General features: G+C 41.9%; 1 protein-coding gene across 3 annotated transcripts in view; it reads left to right on the forward strand.

Moving 5' to 3' along the window:
- Positions 1 to 1,008: 1,008 nt before the first annotated feature.
- Positions 1,009 to 18,237, forward strand: part of CHRDL1 (chordin like 1) — a 38,746-nt gene continuing 21,517 nt past the window's right edge. For 2 of the 3 annotated variants that reach the window (XM_077186031.1, XM_077186032.1), the window contains exons 1-4: positions 1,009 to 1,471; positions 4,285 to 4,430; positions 6,084 to 6,196; positions 10,099 to 10,192. In XM_077186031.1, the coding sequence (XP_077042146.1) occupies positions 4,325 to 4,430; positions 6,084 to 6,196; positions 10,099 to 10,192 (313 nt within the window). In that variant the 5' untranslated portion in view covers positions 1,009 to 1,471; positions 4,285 to 4,324. The remainder of the gene's footprint in view (positions 1,472 to 4,284; positions 4,431 to 6,083; positions 6,197 to 10,098; positions 10,193 to 18,237) is intronic. The other variant, XM_077186030.1, reaches the window with a different exon arrangement.

Here is an 18,237-nt window from a genome sequence, read left to right on the forward strand (position 1 = left end):
ACAGCAAGACAAGAGTGGCAGAATGACACAGAAGTAAGCATGGAGCAATGTTTTCAAAATGCTTAGCTCCAGAACTTTCTCTTTTCATTATTTAATATTAGTAGTTATAGAGTTGCATTTGACTGACACACGGCCTTGGTTACTCATAAAGTCACACTACAAAAGCCTTAGCAAGTAATCTATCTTTCCTCATGCTAGTATAAGGTTTTACCATACAGTGTACCTTCAGTGTTTTGTCCAGCTAAGGTACAATGGAAGAAACGAAAGTTCTGCTCAATTTTCAGCCTTCTGAAAATATCTACTAAGCCTGAGAGGTGTACGACCTCCCAGCAGTGCTTCCCAAACACCCTGGTCCCAAACTAGGGGAAATAGGTTGTAATTTGTTTCTCCACATGATGTCTTTTCATACCTCACCCTTTTTCTCAGATCATTTGTCAAGAGTTCACTGATCTCTTCTTATTAGTTACAGGGGCTACAAGAAGACAGAAAAAGAATGTTTGACCAAGCATATAATGAGTCATGGGTTTAATTTAGTTCCACCAGAATCTCAATGTGACCTTGAAACCTTCTAACACAATAAATCAGACCAGAAGGTATCAGCAGAAGGTGTCTGGCAGTTCCCAGTGGATGCTAACTCCGTCAGGTCTGCTTCGGGGGGCACCCCGACTAGGAGAAGCCCATTAAAGAGCCGTCTCGGTGTGGAGTCCGCTCTCCACGAAAGCCACCCGTGGGGCTGTGTTCCCGTGGAGGAAAAGTGGCCACGGTCACCCAACCCGCAGGTCGTTGGAAGGCACCGGAGCACGGCCCCACCGCCGGGCGCGGGTCCCGCGGGCCGCGGCTGCTCCGCGGGCGGGAGGGCAGCCCGAAGGGCGGGCGGGCTCCGAGCCCCGCGTCCGGTGTCGCCCCCCTGTCCGCGGCCCCCCATGGCGGAGCGGCTCCACCCCAGCCGTGTCAGCCACGCCGCTGTGCCGGGCGGCGGGCGCGGGGCGCGGGCGAGGAGGGGGCCGGGGCGGAGGCGGACCTGCTCACCCCGCCTCCCGCCGCCGCTCGCTGCCGGCGGGGCTGCGGGGCAGGACCCGCCGCCGAGCATCCTCCGGCCGCGGGGCCTCGCTGCGCTCCTCGCCGGGGCGGCAGGCGGTGGCAGGTGCCCCAGCCCGGGACCTTCCGGAGCACCCACCCCGCAGCTCGGGCGTAGCGGATCCCTCCCTCCCCGCTCCCGTCCATCACTCGGGGGTCGAGGGCTGGCGGCGGCGGCGACAGGACCCCGTCCGTCCCTGCTTGCCCCCCCATTACCCAGTCGAAGGGGACACCTAAAAGCCGCGTGAGAAGATTATGGCAACGTGAGTGAGCAGCGGAGCCGCCTGGCCGGACCCCCCCGTACCCGCGGAGCCGCGCGGTCGCCCCAGCCCGAGCGCTGTTCGCGGCGGTGTCCGAGCGGAGCGGAGCGGAGCGGCCTCCAGCCCTGCCCCAGGTTTGTGAGCTTTGCTGTCCGAGACGAGGCCCCGGGAAGGCGCGGTCCCGCTGCCGGAGCTACTCCCGAGGCCGCGGCACGGACTCGACGCCTTCCGGGCGTTCCGTCTGTCCCGTTCCGCCGGTCCATGTCCCGTCGCCCCCTCGGGGCAGCGGCGGCACCTGGCCCGGCCCCGGGCAGGGGCAGCCCCGAGCCGAGCTCCCCTCCCGGCCCCGGGCGGGGCGGCGGGCGCTCCCCGGGCTGACTCCCAAGGGGTGGCTGCTCCGTCAAAGCAGCGGGAGCCGGAGCCCGCGGCAGAGCCGGAGCCCGCGGGGGAGCCGCCCGCCCACGGCCACCTCCCGACGGCAGCGGGCGGACGCGCCGCAGGGATAAAGGCTCGGGAGGAGCGGAGGGACAGGGCTCGCGCTGCGGGTGATGGAGGGGAGCGCGGCCGTCGGGGCTGAGCTGTCCCCGCCGCTGCACCGCCGCAGCCCCTGCCAGCTGGCCCCGGCACTGCCATTTTTGGATTTTGCGGGTTTTTTTCACTAATTGTAAAACGTGGCGAGGCCGGACACCGCCTCTTGTAGTTACCAAGCCGGGCTTTTTGTAGGGCGAGGCGTTAAACAGAGCCCCTTCTGCTTTATTTCACTAAGTAATTAAAGTCGTCCACACTAAGTAAGGTGTGGATGACTTTAATTGTTTCTACAATGTAGAAAATACACCAATAATTAACAGGTTAATACTAACTGAGATTTTTTAAATCCAGGAATATTTTTAGGACATTGCCCTTTGGGGAAATAAAGGGAGTGTCCTAATAGTGAAAAGTATGTGTTTATATTTGGAGTAACAACAATACAGAAATTAAAGAGAATTAAGAACAACATCAAAAGTCTCCATCCCATTTCTGTTATTAACTCCTCCATCTCACATTACTGTACAGCATTTCTAAAAACAAGCAGTCCAAGTTTTGTAATGTTCTTCCTTTTTCAAGACCTGACATTTAAAATGGGTGGATTTCTGAGCCTTTCTATTCCAACTAACCAACCTAGCTAACAGATAAGGCGCTGCACAAAGGATAATTGTGTGCCATTTATAATTATTGTTTGCTTAAGCAATCCCTAAGAAGGCTGAAATATTTAAACATTCACATTTCTGCTAGTCCCAGTGATGTGCTACTGTTGTTCTGAATGCATGCATGATGTCCTGGGACTAAATTATGAGGTTTTAATGTTAAACAGGTTTTTAAAAGGATGTTTGGCTTCAGAAATGTCCTATGTGATTTGAATACTGGAAAGGGAAAAATTACTTAAACTCTTCTTCTGAAATTGAAACATTATTCTCAACTTGCAAAATAAATGGAAAGTTATGTTTTGTTACTGAATAGGGACTTGCTTTAAAGAAGGAGTTTCTTTAAACATTTTCAGAGGCAATTTGCATTGTTTTGAATGAGCTTACTGAGTACAGAGTAGTGGCACAGGTTTAGTTAGTTAAGGAAGATGTCCATTGTGGTTGTGGTTTGGGAATACAGAGAATTCCTGAACAGTGAAGGTAATGAAGCTGCTGATAAAATCAGATTACATACCCTTTGTTACAGTATCCTAGGTCTCAACAGTCTTAACAGGAAGATCTTCATTTTAATGGCTTCTTAACTTACTGTTTAGTTTCTTTAAGTTATCCACCACTTTACTTATGCCTATATAAATTATTATATTTGCTTTGATATCTGTAAGTTTGAACATATTTATATAGAGTTCTGTTATTTACATGAAATCTGAAGAGGCCATATTAGTTTACAAAACAGTAAACAGTTTTTTTCATTTTTCCATTAGTGACTCTTTTTGGGGTTTTTAAGCTTCTGTAAAACTAATAGTGAACCCATATCAAGGCTTTTAAAATCACACCCAAATCTTTCCAACATTGTAAGTTATGGACAAGTGCACTCTTGGAAGATAACATTTTTGCAGTGAATGCTTAAAAGCATTGGAGCAGCAAAATAGTAGAATCTTAAGTTGGCTGTATTTAAAAAAAAAACCCTTTAGTTAATTAGTTAATTATTTCTGTAAAATAATTCACTTGTTAAACCCCAGAAAAAGATAAACAGAATGGCCCATGCAGCAAGTACAATACCAGCTCTGCACCACACAGAGAAGAATAAATTAAGCTTTGCCCCACATGCAGGATTTTGACATTAAAGATCTACAGGAATGAAGATGCCAAGTCATTCCCCCACTCTGCTCTCAGCTATCAAGGCAGCAGAAGGGTTAACTCTAGAAAAATTAATTCTACACAGTACCAGAACAATAGTGGTGGGGAGAGGGGCGAAGGGGAGAGCTGAATAGTGCTGGAAGCCTATTAGATGTGGTCAGGAGAACTCCCACTGCTGCAGCAGGGCCAGTGGCTCACCCTGAACAGGGATTTCCACAGGATCTCTACTCCAGGGACACCAAGGCTGACTTTAGGATGAAGCAAACATGTTGCAATTGACACCAAAGATACTTCTGAAAGTGATGCTCTGCAAGAACATAGCCCAAACTAGTTTCCTGGGAAAGAGAACTTTTGGGAATTTAGATTGCTTCCTTGACAGATTGCTTTGAAATAAAATAAGGACATTTTTAGAAGGAATATCCAGTTTTCAGCTTTCATGAATAGGAATGTGTCCCTTTTTCCAAAAATTAAATTATCTGAAGACAAAGCTGTTTCCATGAAAGGAAGATGCATGATAAGATATATTTTTTTTTTTTGTTCTGGTAGTTTAAGAATTCTGTGTGCTGGATGAAATAATTGAGTATCTTACAGGATTTTACTTTAATTAATTTAGTATTTTTTCCCAACAGCTCAACATTCTCTTCTTGGAGGCTCTTTCTTTTCCTGTTGATGATAAAGATGGAAAGAAAGTGGATATTGGAGGATTTTCATTTTATCTTTTTTGGTGTGCTCTGTCTCCTTTTCATAGATGGAAGTAAACTAGAACAAGTAAAACGTAAGTAGACTTCAAGCAAAGCTGTCACATTCACCTAAATTGGGCATTTTCCTTCTATTTTCAGATGTGGTTCAGAAAAGAATGTCCTAAACCTTCTAACATTCTTCCTCCTTCTAATCCTGTATTTAGTGGAATCAGGCCACAGCCACACTTGGGGTACATTTTCCTAAAGCTGTACAGGTTATAGTGCATCATAAAGAACATAACACATCACTTGGAGAATCTGTTTTATTTCAAATATCCTGAGTCAAGAGTGTGCTTAATTCTATTTAGTAACCTCTGTAAACATCTGACAGATTATCTGGATCTGTCCCATGTGTAAGACTATTGTGCTAAACTTTTCAGCTAGTGTAAAGCTTGTCCAAGACTGTTCTGTCGTGTTGTAAAAACAACCTCATATGAACTGGATTAGATTCTCAACATCCTTTGAGAAAAGAATTGAAAAGATTACAAACAAAATAAAGGGAGCATTTCTGTAAAGCCTGTCATCTGTGGGAGATGTTAACATATTTCAGAAATCATGGCAAGGAGGAATAGCTACCCAAATAAACCTAGGAGTTATTGACTGCTTCAGCCTTGTTAGTAGGTCTCTGGAATGCTCTCCCTACCTGCACAGGTGGGATTTTGGCCTCCTTCTTAAAAAAGACATTATTTGCCCTTAAAAATTTTTAAGTATCAGCAGGTTCTGCTTCCAAGGAAGATGCAGGGAAACAAAAGAGAGTGAGTTCCAGAAAGGCCCTCTGCCCCACTGAACTCACTCACAGAAAAACCATGTGCAGGAACCTTGTTCAAAGAAGGAACAGTGAGAAATTGCCAAACTCCAGCTGTCTGCTTTTTCACATCCTGTGTTCCATTTGTCATGCTCCTGTGTGAAGGGAAAGCAGATCAGAGCTTCTACTAACAGTCCCTAGCTCTGGCTACTTTCTTCGAGCCCAGTGAATGTGAAGACTGTCCCTGGCTTGGATTAGCACATGGAAGATGGGTATTTTGTTAAGATATCCTGAAGTATCATCTATACTGTGGGTAATGAATTAAACTGAACTTGGATATCATTAAGATAACAGAAAGGAATTCCCTCATGGAAACACATGAGAAACACCCTTTTATTGTAGAGATTTGGGGTTTCAATGTGAAACCATAGTGTGGACAATAATGTCAAACTTGTATGTGGATTTCTGCAAGTCTGTAACTGCAAGATCAGAAGTGCTTAGTGAACAAAAGATCTTAGAATATTTTGAAAGCTGATGCATAAATGATTTCAACATCTCTCTGTGGTACAACCTGGGATTTTCTTGAGTTGGACCAATTGCTTTGGTTTTGCAGTGAAGAGGTTTTGTTTCCTATAAGCCTGTTTGAGTGATCAGGCACTTAAATTTTCTTACCTAAACAGGTGAAAAGATGAACTCACCTGTATGAAAGCCATTTAATCATCATTTCAGGAGTTGCAATTTTGGAAAAAGGGGAGGCCATGTCATTTATTTTGGGTTGAAAGTTAAGAAAAAACAGCATGTGGAATTAAGGGTCTTTCTGTTGTGTAATTCTCCAGGAAAAGAAAAAGTAGTTTACAGAAAACTCTGCACATCTAAATATACTTCATAAACATGGAATGGAAATTTTCATTCATAGCTTTTTCAATTCTTTACTGTTTTACAGATTCAGATACATACTGTGTGTTTCAAGATAAGAAATACCATGTAGGAGAAAGATGGCATCCTTATCTAGAACCGTATGGCCTTGTTTACTGCGTTAATTGTCTTTGCTCAGAGGTAGGACTGCTGAGTTATTGATCCTACAACTCCTGCTTGCTTCATTGACTAGAATCCTTTCTCATGTAGCTACAATTTGACAAAGCCCAAACCTATTTTCACTAGTGGGTCCTGGTCAGGCTGCAGGAAATAGAGGCAGGTGATCCTAGTGAAAGGAAAATATTAACAGAGAAGGCCAATACTGGCAAAAAATTCTTGCATAGCATAGACAAAACAACTCCTTAATTAGCCAGAAGCTTTGTGGATGCTGGGCTTTACATCTCAACTGATCAGGCCCCACTACCTAAGTATAATCCTTGCAGTTCCACCAATATGGATGAGTATGCTGAACCTGAATTTGGTACTTTGATCTGTGTACACTGCAAACATCTTCAGTCAAAGCATCTGCTGCCCTAAAGTGCTGAAGGAACAGGCTTAGATATCACTGTTAGTAAAAGTCACTCAAAGAAGAATGAGATGATGAAACATGAGAAAAGGTTGTGGGGAGCAGAGAGAATTGGATAGAACATGAAAGGGCTCCCATCAGTTGATGGCTGATGCAAAAACACAGCAGTCAGAGATCCCCATAGTATGTCAGATACAGCTGGGAGGAGGCACAGAAATGAAGGCAGTTTATGTCCCTTAGAGTACTTTAAAATAAACAATAAGGGATCTTAACCACTAACACATGAGACACTCCAGATGCTGAGTTCTGTCTGCTATATTTAATGAAGAATAAAGTATTCCTTGCTATTTTTCCTCCCTGCAAGTGTAAAATATTGGGCCTCTGTGCAGCATTTGCTCTGAGGGAATCTGCTACTACAATTCAGTACAGAGATGCACAAACAGTAGTTCCACAAGTTTAGCTGCAGAATGCAGCTGTGAGAGAAAAAACAATGTAGTAGGAAGGAAAGGAAAAGTCTTTGTTTAGAGCAGAAAGGAGTTTCCACTCAACTTTTGCTGATGTATATGCCAAGTTGAAAACTCCCTCAGAGTTTGTGTGGAGTAAAACACTCATTAAATCACTGGAAGAATGTGTCTTGGGTGGGGAAAAAATTAACTGGAAATCCTAGAGATCTGGATACAAATAAATGCTCAATGGTTTTTAGAGAGATGTTGGACAGTTTGGAAGGATGGGAAAGTGCCTGGTCAGCTCCTCTAGACAGCAACATTGCTGGGACCCAGACACACCCACACACTATGAGCCTCCAAAAAACAGAGTCTGTTTTATTTTTTCACTTGGGTGTGGAAGACAAAGTGATAGTTCAGGGCAGCAGGTTTAGTAAAGAAGGAAACTGCTTATGGCACCTTCCAGTACATGCAGCTCAGAAGTGGATTGGACTTTACTCCCTTGTTTGCTATGTTTTACCTTTGGTGTGCCACGAGGGTGCAAAATGTAACCTGGGATAATTTCAACAGTGAGGATGCTGAGGGATCTCTTGGATGTGGCTCTTGTTGTCTAGAAGGAAGATGATTGCAAATAACAACTGTAGCATCCACTCATTTGAGTTTTGTCCTGGCCAAAATCATGCCCTCAGAGCACTGATCTACCATAAAAGCTCCTGAAGCTTCATCAGTTTCATGAAGTTTCCTTCAGGAAACCCTCAATAATTTATAATTTTAGCAAAATAAAGGCATTAGAAAACATATCATGAGCACAAGCACAGACCATAAACCTGACATATGACAGTGTAAAAGATGAAAGTAAAGTGTGCCACAGACAGCAAGTCAGAGAGATCTAAGTCAGAGATGTGATTGCCTGGCAGGATCTGTAGAGAGTCTGATGCAGCAACCAATTCCCTCACACTGCAGAGAAAAGCAAAAAAATCCCCAGGGGTCTTTATGTCCAGTGTATCAAAATGTCTTTGCTGGCCACAGACACTGTGATTCACATGATGTCTGCACAGAACAAGTCACATCAGCCAGGCAGCAGACAGAGATCTCTGCTCTGTCTCTAAACAGTCAGTCTGTCTGTCCAGTCCCCCAGCACACACACTTCTGATGTTTAAGAAAAAGGCAAGGCAAATTAACTAAACAGAGGCCAAGTTATACAGCCTGGCACTAAAAAAAAAAAAAAGCTTTCCTGTTTTTGTGTGTGTATAGTATTGTATTTTTACAAGTTATAATTTACATACTTAAGCCAGAATAAAACTAAACATAATTCAGTGTTCTCACCCTGTTCCCCCTTCCTTTACAACCCCTCCTCCCCCCCCCCAGTTCATAGTGGAGCCTGTTGACTGTTACTGTCAAGTAAAATAGAGCACTCACAATTTGTCAGATCATTATTTTACTCCCTAAACCAGTTTTTTAAAGCAGTTTTTTGCTTGTGTTCACAGTCATATCTGCAGATCTCAGGCTGAATGCCTGCTCTCCACCCTCAGCACTGCTAGCCCAGCTTTGGGAGAGAGATCATCAACACTCTCTGGTACCTGATGAAGAAATGTGACCTTGGCCCTGGCTTAGAGAGACTGACCAGCACTTGGGTCCTGCTCTGGTGCTGGGGCTGTTCTCCCAGCTGGCACTGTGAATGCAGGTGTAAGATCAGTCTCACTAAGCACAGGATCAGGTTAAATAGCTCTGTCCTGAGGCACACAGTGGAGTCTGGCTGGCAGTGTGGAGCAGCAAAGTTGGCCTGCAGAATTTTATCACAGCTGACCATGTACAGAAAGTAAAGATTCACCTCAGGAGATTCCACAGGACTTAAAATGAAAAAGAGTGAGGTCACAGAACAGGACAAGTCAGCAACATGGAGACAGGTCAGCAGGCAGTGCCAGCCTCTCTTCCACAGTAGTGCTTCACAGGCTCCCACATCTGCTGGGCAAGCAGCTGTGCAGACCAGGGATAGCCCCTATCTGTGAAGATCCTACAGTCTAAAATTTGCTCCTTTTCTACAAAATCAGTATATTTCATTTCAGTTCTTATTGGAAGCAGATGGTGATAATCATGTTTAGTGTCTCTTTCCAAAGCAGATGCACAACTGTAGTTTGTGGCTAGCAATGATCTAACAGTAGGATTCCATCCTGTGGTCTGCAGATATTTGTCAATGAATTATTTTGAAAGGGATGAATAGAAAAGCCTGTACCTCTGCTGTCTAGGGAACTCTGCACATCCACTGAAAACATTTCAGTGCTCCAGAAGGCATATGAAAATAAAGTAGGTTTAGTCCTGACACCACCTAAAACTACAGTCATAACTTAGTATCAATGTTCATGCTGAAAGATCTTTCTTGTTATAAATATGAGCAACTCAGAGTTAAATTAAGAGGATGAATTATAGATGGGAAATGGGAATTTGAAATGGATAGTCTTTTCTGGTTACAGACACTGGAGAATGAAAATTCCCTGTGTTTTAATTATAAATCAAACTTAGATGTGGTCAAATAGAATATTATGTTAATGACATGAATAATGAACCCTATTCCCAAGACTTAACTCATGTTTCTTAGAAAAATGGCTACTTACCATCTGGGTTTTTTTGTCTACTGGGAAAGCAATAAAAGGAAAACAAAAGACTCTCCACAGTTTTCAGGAGCAATTACAGATGCTATTGTCTCTTGTGGTCTTGAACTAACCCTCAGTAGGGGATATCTCAGAGATCTACCATTTATCCATGTCTTGGTTTTGGAAATGCAATTCCTAAGCATAATCTGCTCAAAAGAAAAAGACAAATGGAAAGAAAAAGAGAAATGGAGATCGTTGCTATCCATTTTTAGTCACTTCATCTGATTTTAAGGTTTTTTAGGATTTCTGACCTCCAGCATAAATTCAAAGGCAGTGGAAGTATCTGGGCATATCTCAGTGTGAGTGAAACCAGAATGTTGTAAAAAGGCTTTAAAAAAAAAGTTTGGATGTAGAATAGAGAACACAGAAATTTGTAAGACAGTGCATTTCATTAAAATACTATGTACTATGTTCCATCTGCAGAATGGAAATGTTTTGTGCAGCAGAATAAGATGCCCAAGTCTACACTGTGCTTCCCCTGTGCATGTACCACAGCTGTGCTGCCCACGATGCCCAGGTAATTCCTATTAGTCACAAATAGTCCTTTCTGAAATAGTTATTTAATGTGCTGAGTAACAACAAAATTAAATATTTGTGCTGGAAAACTTCTATGAAGTAAACATCTTCCTGTATCCATTCAGGTCATGAGAGGCTTGTCCTACAGTAAGTTACAGTATTTACCATGGTGTTTTCTGTTTAGGAAATCAGAAGTATAGATTTGTGAAGGGATCAGGTAAGCTACCAAGTCCAATCCCCTACAATCCAGGCAGGAAGCAGCAGTCCTTTCATTGACTGTCCATTCCAGACTCCTTATCTCTAAACTCTGTCACAATAAAACACCATCCCACAATTCCTAGGTTTCTGGTTTTGGTGCTTTTCATATGAGCAGACCAAAATATATGGTTATTTGCAATGGCTGTCTGTTAACAAGCAATTCAAAATTGCTTTGGCAAGTGTGCATTTGTATAGTGTCACTGTACAACCAGTCTGGTAACGTTTACCTTTTACATCTCAGGTCCAGGCATAGCTTCATAATTAGTAGAGACTGTTGTAAATCATAGAAGCAGTGCTGTGGAAGTTTATGACTATATAAATCCAATTGGATACTGTATAGTAAATTCTCCAGACTGTACATTTATTATATGCTCATTATTAAGAGCCACTGTATGAAAGAGACTAAGCAGGATCTTTCACGAGCCTGTTCCAGCATTCCCGACATGGCCTAATGGCTGGGAGATTGACTGGGGCTTTTCCCTAAATGCCTGTCTTAGTGGCACCCCACATTTCCACTTATAAAAGAGTATTCATGCAGCATCATAGAAAGGGGTTTTATATGGCTTTCTCCAGAGAGTTTAATTGTCTGAGGAAAGCAGCTGTTCCCTGAGCACAGCCTGTCAGCAGGAGGCAGTAAGTGCACAAAGCCAGAGGGACATGAGTGCACAAGAAGGTTCCTGTTCAGGTGGGATTGATGTGTTCACTGCACTTACTGGATAATAAATGGTATCCACATACCATACAACGGTATCCACACATCAGTTTTGGGTTGGACTCATCTGCCCTGACAATTGTTTACTCTCTCTGTCAGATAATGTGTATCAATATTTGATCTAGGTATCTAGAATCCTTTTTTTAACCAATGACAAGGAAGAACCATTTTGAGCTTATTACTCATCTGATGCCGTGATGCTGCTTTTGTTTTAATTTTGCTTTTAGGATGAGATTGAGCCCATTCAACTTTAAATACAACTCTTTGGAGTTGGAACATCCAGTGGAATTTTCTTAAAACATCCATTGGAGTTTTCTCTATAATGGTCTACTATGTAAGAAAGAAAATTTCTAAGGCAAAATGCTTTCTTTGGCAAACTAGAACTTAGTAAAATAGTAAGGTGCTGGGAACACAAATCCCTCTTTTGTTTCCAGATCAAAAGAAGGACTGGTGTGCTGGTGTGCCCAAAATCTGGTCTGTTTTTCCAGCTAATCTAAGCTTCAGTTGGGAAGACAATAATCTAGATACCCTTTACAGCTGTTGGAAACATGAGGGTGATTCATCCTGTCACCCAGAATGAGAAGACTTTTTTCCCTGGAGACTCCTGTCACTCTCCACTGATTATTGAGGGAACACAGGAAAACTGGATGCTTATTTTTTGACAGTTAAAGTTAAATCACAGAAATCCTACTCAATAATTGGCATTTGCAATCAGGAACTTTTTCTACTATTTTTTAGTATCTCTGTATTGTATTTACTATAGAAACATAAATGCTTCTAGATTGATTGGTTTTGCTTCAAGTGCTCCTTGGCAATGAACTGTTTTGGCTTTTTTCTGTTCATGAGCTTGTAAATGTCATGATACTTATGAAGATTTTAAAACATTCTACAATGATCTAGTAAGGAAGAGTAAGGCCCCATGTAAACTCTCATATCCATTTTATCAAGTTAAATTCTTCCTATTCATAGTCTTCAGCTGGAATTTTGTACTCCTTGTTTAAACTGATAAGTATGGAAAATTATCAGAATGTGCCTTTCTTGAATTGTGATCTGTTATCTTCTCTTAGCTGTTCATAAAATCTATTTTTAATCAATCTGCTACAAATGATGGGCCGTTACATTGCTAGCTGTGCATTGTATCATTAAAAATGTAAATCCCACTAAGGTCTGTTTTTCCCCTGATTTCCCCTATGACAATGTTAGGTAAAAGAGAACCAGGAGTCTCCTGTGATTTCAGGGGTGATTTACATTCTGCTTTCTGAAGTGGTTATGTGTATAATATTTGGTGCTCTGTCTTCAGTGGTAATTGTTCATGCCTGATCTGAATAGGTATCTCAAGCATTCTTGCAGATCTTGTGCCACCTTTCCATTCCTATGTGTCCAGCATACAATGTCTTTTGTGCAACATTCCATGATACGCAGGAAATTCACTTCTCTGGTTTTCCTGGTTATTTTTTAATGAAATGTGTGAGAACTCTGGCCATTGGCCATCCATGTGAGTTTCTCTCATAAATGCTTGTTATATTCTGTCACATATGTTTCCCCTCCATTTCTCAAGCTGCATTACAGAAATGAGTAATGCTAGTCAGAGTGACCTGGGGCTCTTCTCTTGCCTCTCTGCAGGCTTGTAGAGTGTAACTGCACAAATCACTGTCTCCTTATTTAATGAAGCAGAGGTAATGCCAGGAGGCAGCATCTTTCATTGGACATTGAACTTCTTAGCTACCTAAGTGAAGGAGCTGTTGAAAGGATTCCTTTGACAAAAGTTGGCACTGCTCTCCCCCTGGAATTAATGTCTTCTGCATCCATAGTGACACTGGTCTCACTGACACAAAGAGATGCAGTGTTTGTATCCTGTCTCCCTGGCACCAGACATCATGAGTCTTAAGTAGTTTTCAGACATATGTTATGAAGGATCTTCTGCTTCCATCAGTGGTTCACCAGCTTCTACCATAGATTCCCTGCTAACCTTTCCTTTTTTAAAATGTATTCTTTCTAGCATTGGCAAAATCCACACCTTATTTCATATACAGATCTAGATATTCCTTCCTTCTGCAGCTCTGAAAAGTATTTTACCATCTGAACTGTATTCTTCTTATCATCACACATATGTAACCAAAAACCTAGGGTCACAGGAATTGAGGCTCTTTTTACACAATAGTGAGACTCAAAGGACATCATATGCTTCTGAGCTCGATCTCCTTCCTTCCACCTCAGGATGCTCCAGACATCATCAGAGGAGAGGGGATTTGTAGTCAGGGAGAGAATTCACCATCATTCTCAGATCCGGATCAGCTCATGACCTAAAGTGGACTTCAGAACTTCTGCCTCCTGCCATGAAAATAAACTTCCTGTCCAAGTTCTTTGAGCATTTAGCTGTGGCTGTCTTTTATGGCACTTCTATGGACAGTGCCTTCAAAGCTGGAACATTTATTGTGCATTGTATAATTTCTACATTCAACCATTATAAATCAAAGTATTTAGAGTCTAGCTGAAAGATCAAATATGTAAACCTAAGAAAACCTTACATCAGAAGCAAAAATTCACAATTGCAGGATTCAGAAAAGGTTTCTACATTCCACTTGCTGGTTTGATTTCTCAGCAGATAAGGCTGCATGCTGATGTATGAATCAGCCCATCTGGCTCCAGTGTTTTCTAAGCTTGCTGCCCTGACTAAACACACTGCCTTCCAAGAACATTCTTATTGCTAACATGTTTAAGTTTAAGCTTCTTTGGTACTATGGTTTTTCTTTATCAAATTCAAACCACTTTTCTGATGTACTTTTGTTCCTCTTTAGATACAGAAATGCCAGGTGTCACCTATATATATAGCAGGTCTAAAAATGTACCAGATGAGGTATCTCACAACAGTGGGCTGAGAACATCACCTAAAAATGAGTGAGGCTCTGTCTGCATGGTAGACAGCAGCATGGCCCAGTAATACCTGAATTTTTGAACTAGCTATTTTAGATCCTGGGACAGTGCAGAATTCACTGCACTGCAAAACTTGCTGAAGAAGCAGGAAAAATGTGCCTGCCATGAGCTCAGTGCTACCTTCAGCAGTGCCTGAGCTGGTCCAGGTGACAGCCTACACTCTGCAGTGTAGACAAAGACTCAGCATTGCAAGGTGCAGGGCATGCTGACCTGACAGACATTTTGTCAGTAAATATAGAACATGTGTGTAGTGCAGCACATCTTGCACTGAATTACAACCAAAATCTTCAACCCTTCCTGTTGGAATGCTCTGGTGGAGTGATTTTTCCATTGCAGAATGCACATACATTAAACCATTTGGTGAAGAAGCTTTGGGTTCTACCCACCTCACACACCAGAGCCCTGAGGCTCTCAGTTCTAGTCTTACCCTTCCATTCATGAACATTTTTGGGATGGAGGAAGGGATACTGTGCCCAGATCTTCCATCCTCTATGCAACTCTGCTTGCTACCACCTACCCTTCTCATATCAGCAAGAGAGAGTCCTAACAAGGGGTAGTTGTCAGATAGTTAAAATTAACTTTTATTTGGAAGTAAATTTGTTTTAGAAATATAATGCTATAGGCATTCTGGGGAGATGTCTTTTTCTTATTGATATGTGCTTAGATAATTTTATTTGGTTTGTGATTTGCCTTTGTCACTACCTTCACAAGGAATGTTTGCTATCACAGCCAGATTGAGGTTATTGCTCGTTTCCATTCTGCTTTTTTGACCATAAATTTTTTTAAAAATCTATCTTTATATCAGCATCCAAAATGTATGTGAAAAAATACGTATCTTCCCACATGGATGACAGAACTTCAATTCTTTGGACTGACATGATAGGATAGTATAAGCTGCTCAGAATTTTTCCAAGATAACTTCCAAGACCTTCAAAGAGACTTCAGAGAGGATTCAAAATGTACCAAAGCTTCATTTAATTTGTTTCCTCAATGGTAGAGAGATTGGTGGATTCATGTAATATTTTAACTTGAGAGCAGGAATTAAACTAGAGCAACCTAGAAAGTGTTTTATGAGCCCTTCAGAGTTTCTGGGCAATTGATAGGCAATTTTTTATGCAACTATAAAAGAAAACACAGGAAATTAATCTGCAGAAAATATATTAAAATGATGTGAAGAGCTTGACTTTAGCCCTAGAAAGCTAAAACACAAGCAACAGCCTTTTGAATGTTTAAACTGAAACTACATCTTTGCCTTGAATCTGGATGGAAGTTCATAGTGTCTAGATAAGGTGCTACTAGTTCCTTCAAGCAATGAATTTCATACACTTTCTACAGTCTGACCATATTAAAAACTAGCTGTGGTGATTAACTCCAAATTACCCCGGAGTTTTTAGAGCTTAACCTGGTCCTTAAAGTTATTTTAATGTAAAGCATTTTGTGGCTTAATATCGTTGACACCTGCACCTCCAAGAGGCACATATGGATTTTATTTAGAGCTGGTGTTTGCAGTTTTTGGATAGTGAACAACTTTTCCATCCACATTTATTGTCAGCCTCTGCCACTACTTGAAAGACAACATCATTGCAGAGCTTTATTTGTTTTTTAAAGGAACCTGAACACATAATTTTAATTTGTTATATTACAAATTTACAAAACAGATTTGTAATAATTTGGATTATGATGCATGACTGAGGGAAAAGGCTAAATGCACATGGGCTGAGGCTTGATCCACTTTCTACTGTAGTCAATCAACAGATTTCTATTAACTTTGTTTTTGGACTCAGTCTTCTCTGAGAACAGATGCAGTTACTGATGATGATATGGTCCTTCTCTCTAGAAATCCTAAGGAATATGGTAGAAATATGAGGCAGAAGATGAAAGGGGAAACTGCCTTTTTGCTGTGCCACACAGAGTAGGTGTTTGGGCCAGGTTCCAAATCTATTTAGTTCAATGGACTTCAAATCAGACCTCGAGGTGACACATTCATGTAGAGTGGAAACAAAAGCAGAGGGAAGGAATTAGGCAAAAGAATTTTTAGTAGGAAAGAAATCCATGGTCTCATAGGCTGTGCTACAATTCCCCAAGCACCTCCAGCCACAAAGATTGTTTAAAATAATTCTAGCTGACCCCTTGAAGCTAACCCTGCACTGAAACAGTGTAACAGGTTTTCTCTGTCTGAGGTTCCTGTATTTTCATGATATGAGCAATCAGGACTTAGTTCTGGTGATGAAGTAGCTGTAGAATATTTGTGTTTTACTCTACTTGATGTGACAGTGGTAAAAACTTCTCTACCACTGTAAAAAAGTCTCCTTTTAGCAGTTGGTGGTTTTGACCTTGAAACAGTTGATTTGCAGTAGCAGTTTATTCCCCCATGTGCTGCTGTTCTCTGGGCTCAGTTTAGATATCCAGCCCTGAAGCTGCACTAGGGTCAAGTCTGGAGTACTTAGACCTGAGTTAAAGGTGCTGACAGGTTTCCTGCCTTTCCAAGGCAAAGGGATGCAAGAGGCTTTTACAGATACTGAGAAAAGTTTGGTAGATAGGAAAATTTCTGGAAAAAATAGAGCACATTTTATCTCAGGTCACCATGAAACTTGTGTTCCACAATGTCCCTCACTGCCTGTAAGACAGAGATTCCCTATCTGCTCTATTTTCTTTAGCACCTCTGCATTTGGCCCCTCTCACCAAGTAACCCCAGCACCTCATACCCAAGTGACCAAAATATGGTCATGGAACATTTCCTGCACTGAAGGTCATTTTGGGGATGTGAACCACGGTGGCAGAATGAGGAAATCCATGTTCCCAGCTATCTGCTTCTTTGCACTGGCCCTTCTGGTAAAAATGGGTCAGCAGACAAACATGAACTGGATCTCTGAGTACAAAGCAAACCTACTGTTCTTACTGTAACTTACTTTCACTGGAACTGCAGGAAAATAGGCAAGTGCTCTGTGTTATATAAAGTACTACTATTTCTGCATGAAATGCACTGCATAAACACAGAAGAATATAATTTATATGATCTTTTTTCCATATACACATAAGGATCTTTTTTTTAAAGAATATTTAAAAATACAGTTTGGTTTGCACACATTGCCTCAAGGTTAGTTCAATCAACAGAGTTTTTCCAGATTTATTCAACATAACTATGATGAAAATCTCACTGTCATTCTCCTAGCAAGCTGCATAATCTCTACAGGATGCTTCCCTCACCTCTTTTAAGTCTTAGGCTGCTATGTTTTGAATTTGTAAGGATCAGATTATAAACACATATTTATTCCTCCATTCCAAATATGTCTCATACTGAATAGCTGTTCCTTATATACAATAACCATATTCTGTTGTCTTGTGTAGAGGAGAGGGAACAGCCTAACACAGAGGATTTTTGCCTGGAGGCAGGCTTCTTTATCTTTTACTTGGAATGTTACTAGCACTTAGATTTCTCCAGGACTGGGAAGAGCTTTGGCTGAGGAAGTCAAAGGACTCATTACCACTTTTTCAGAGCTCTGATTCCTTAGGTGGAAGAAGGCTAATTCAGACAGTGTTAATCTGAGCAGCCCAACAACTGTTCACATCTTTACATGCTTATCTAGCTGTCAAAGTGGCTGTTCCAGCAACCAGAAGAGGCACACAGCATTTTAAAAGCTGGAGAGAGGAGTTTCCCCCTGGTCCCCTCACAAAGTGAATTTTGAAGTCCTTCGATTTACTCTGTTTTCCTCTTGTACATCAGGGTGGCAGAGGATCCAAGCATGTTTCCACTGTCTGTGCAGTCAAAAGTAACTAGAAAAGTAAATTCATAGAATCAGAGAATGGTTTGGGTTAGAAGGAACCTTAAAGGTCTTTCAGCCCCTGCCATGGGCAGGGACACCTTCCACTAGACCAGGCTGCACAAAGCTCTGTCCAGCCTGACCTTGAACAGTCCCAGGGATGGGGCAGCCACAGCTTCTCTGGGCAACCTGTGCCAGGGCTTTATCAATCCCACAGGAATTAATTTCTTCCTAATACCTAATCTAAACCAACTCTCCTTCAGTTTGAATCCATTTGCATTCAGATTCTGCACGTGAATAAGTTATCTCATTACTGTTATTCCAGACTACTTCCGTATTTTGGGGCCTCCTAGAATTAATCTTTTGCAGTGGAGCATGAAG

The sequence above is a fragment of the Agelaius phoeniceus genome, chromosome 14, assembly GCF_051311805.1.
Source record: "Agelaius phoeniceus isolate bAgePho1 chromosome 14, bAgePho1.hap1, whole genome shotgun sequence".
NCBI lineage: Eukaryota > Metazoa > Chordata > Aves > Passeriformes > Icteridae > Agelaius > Agelaius phoeniceus.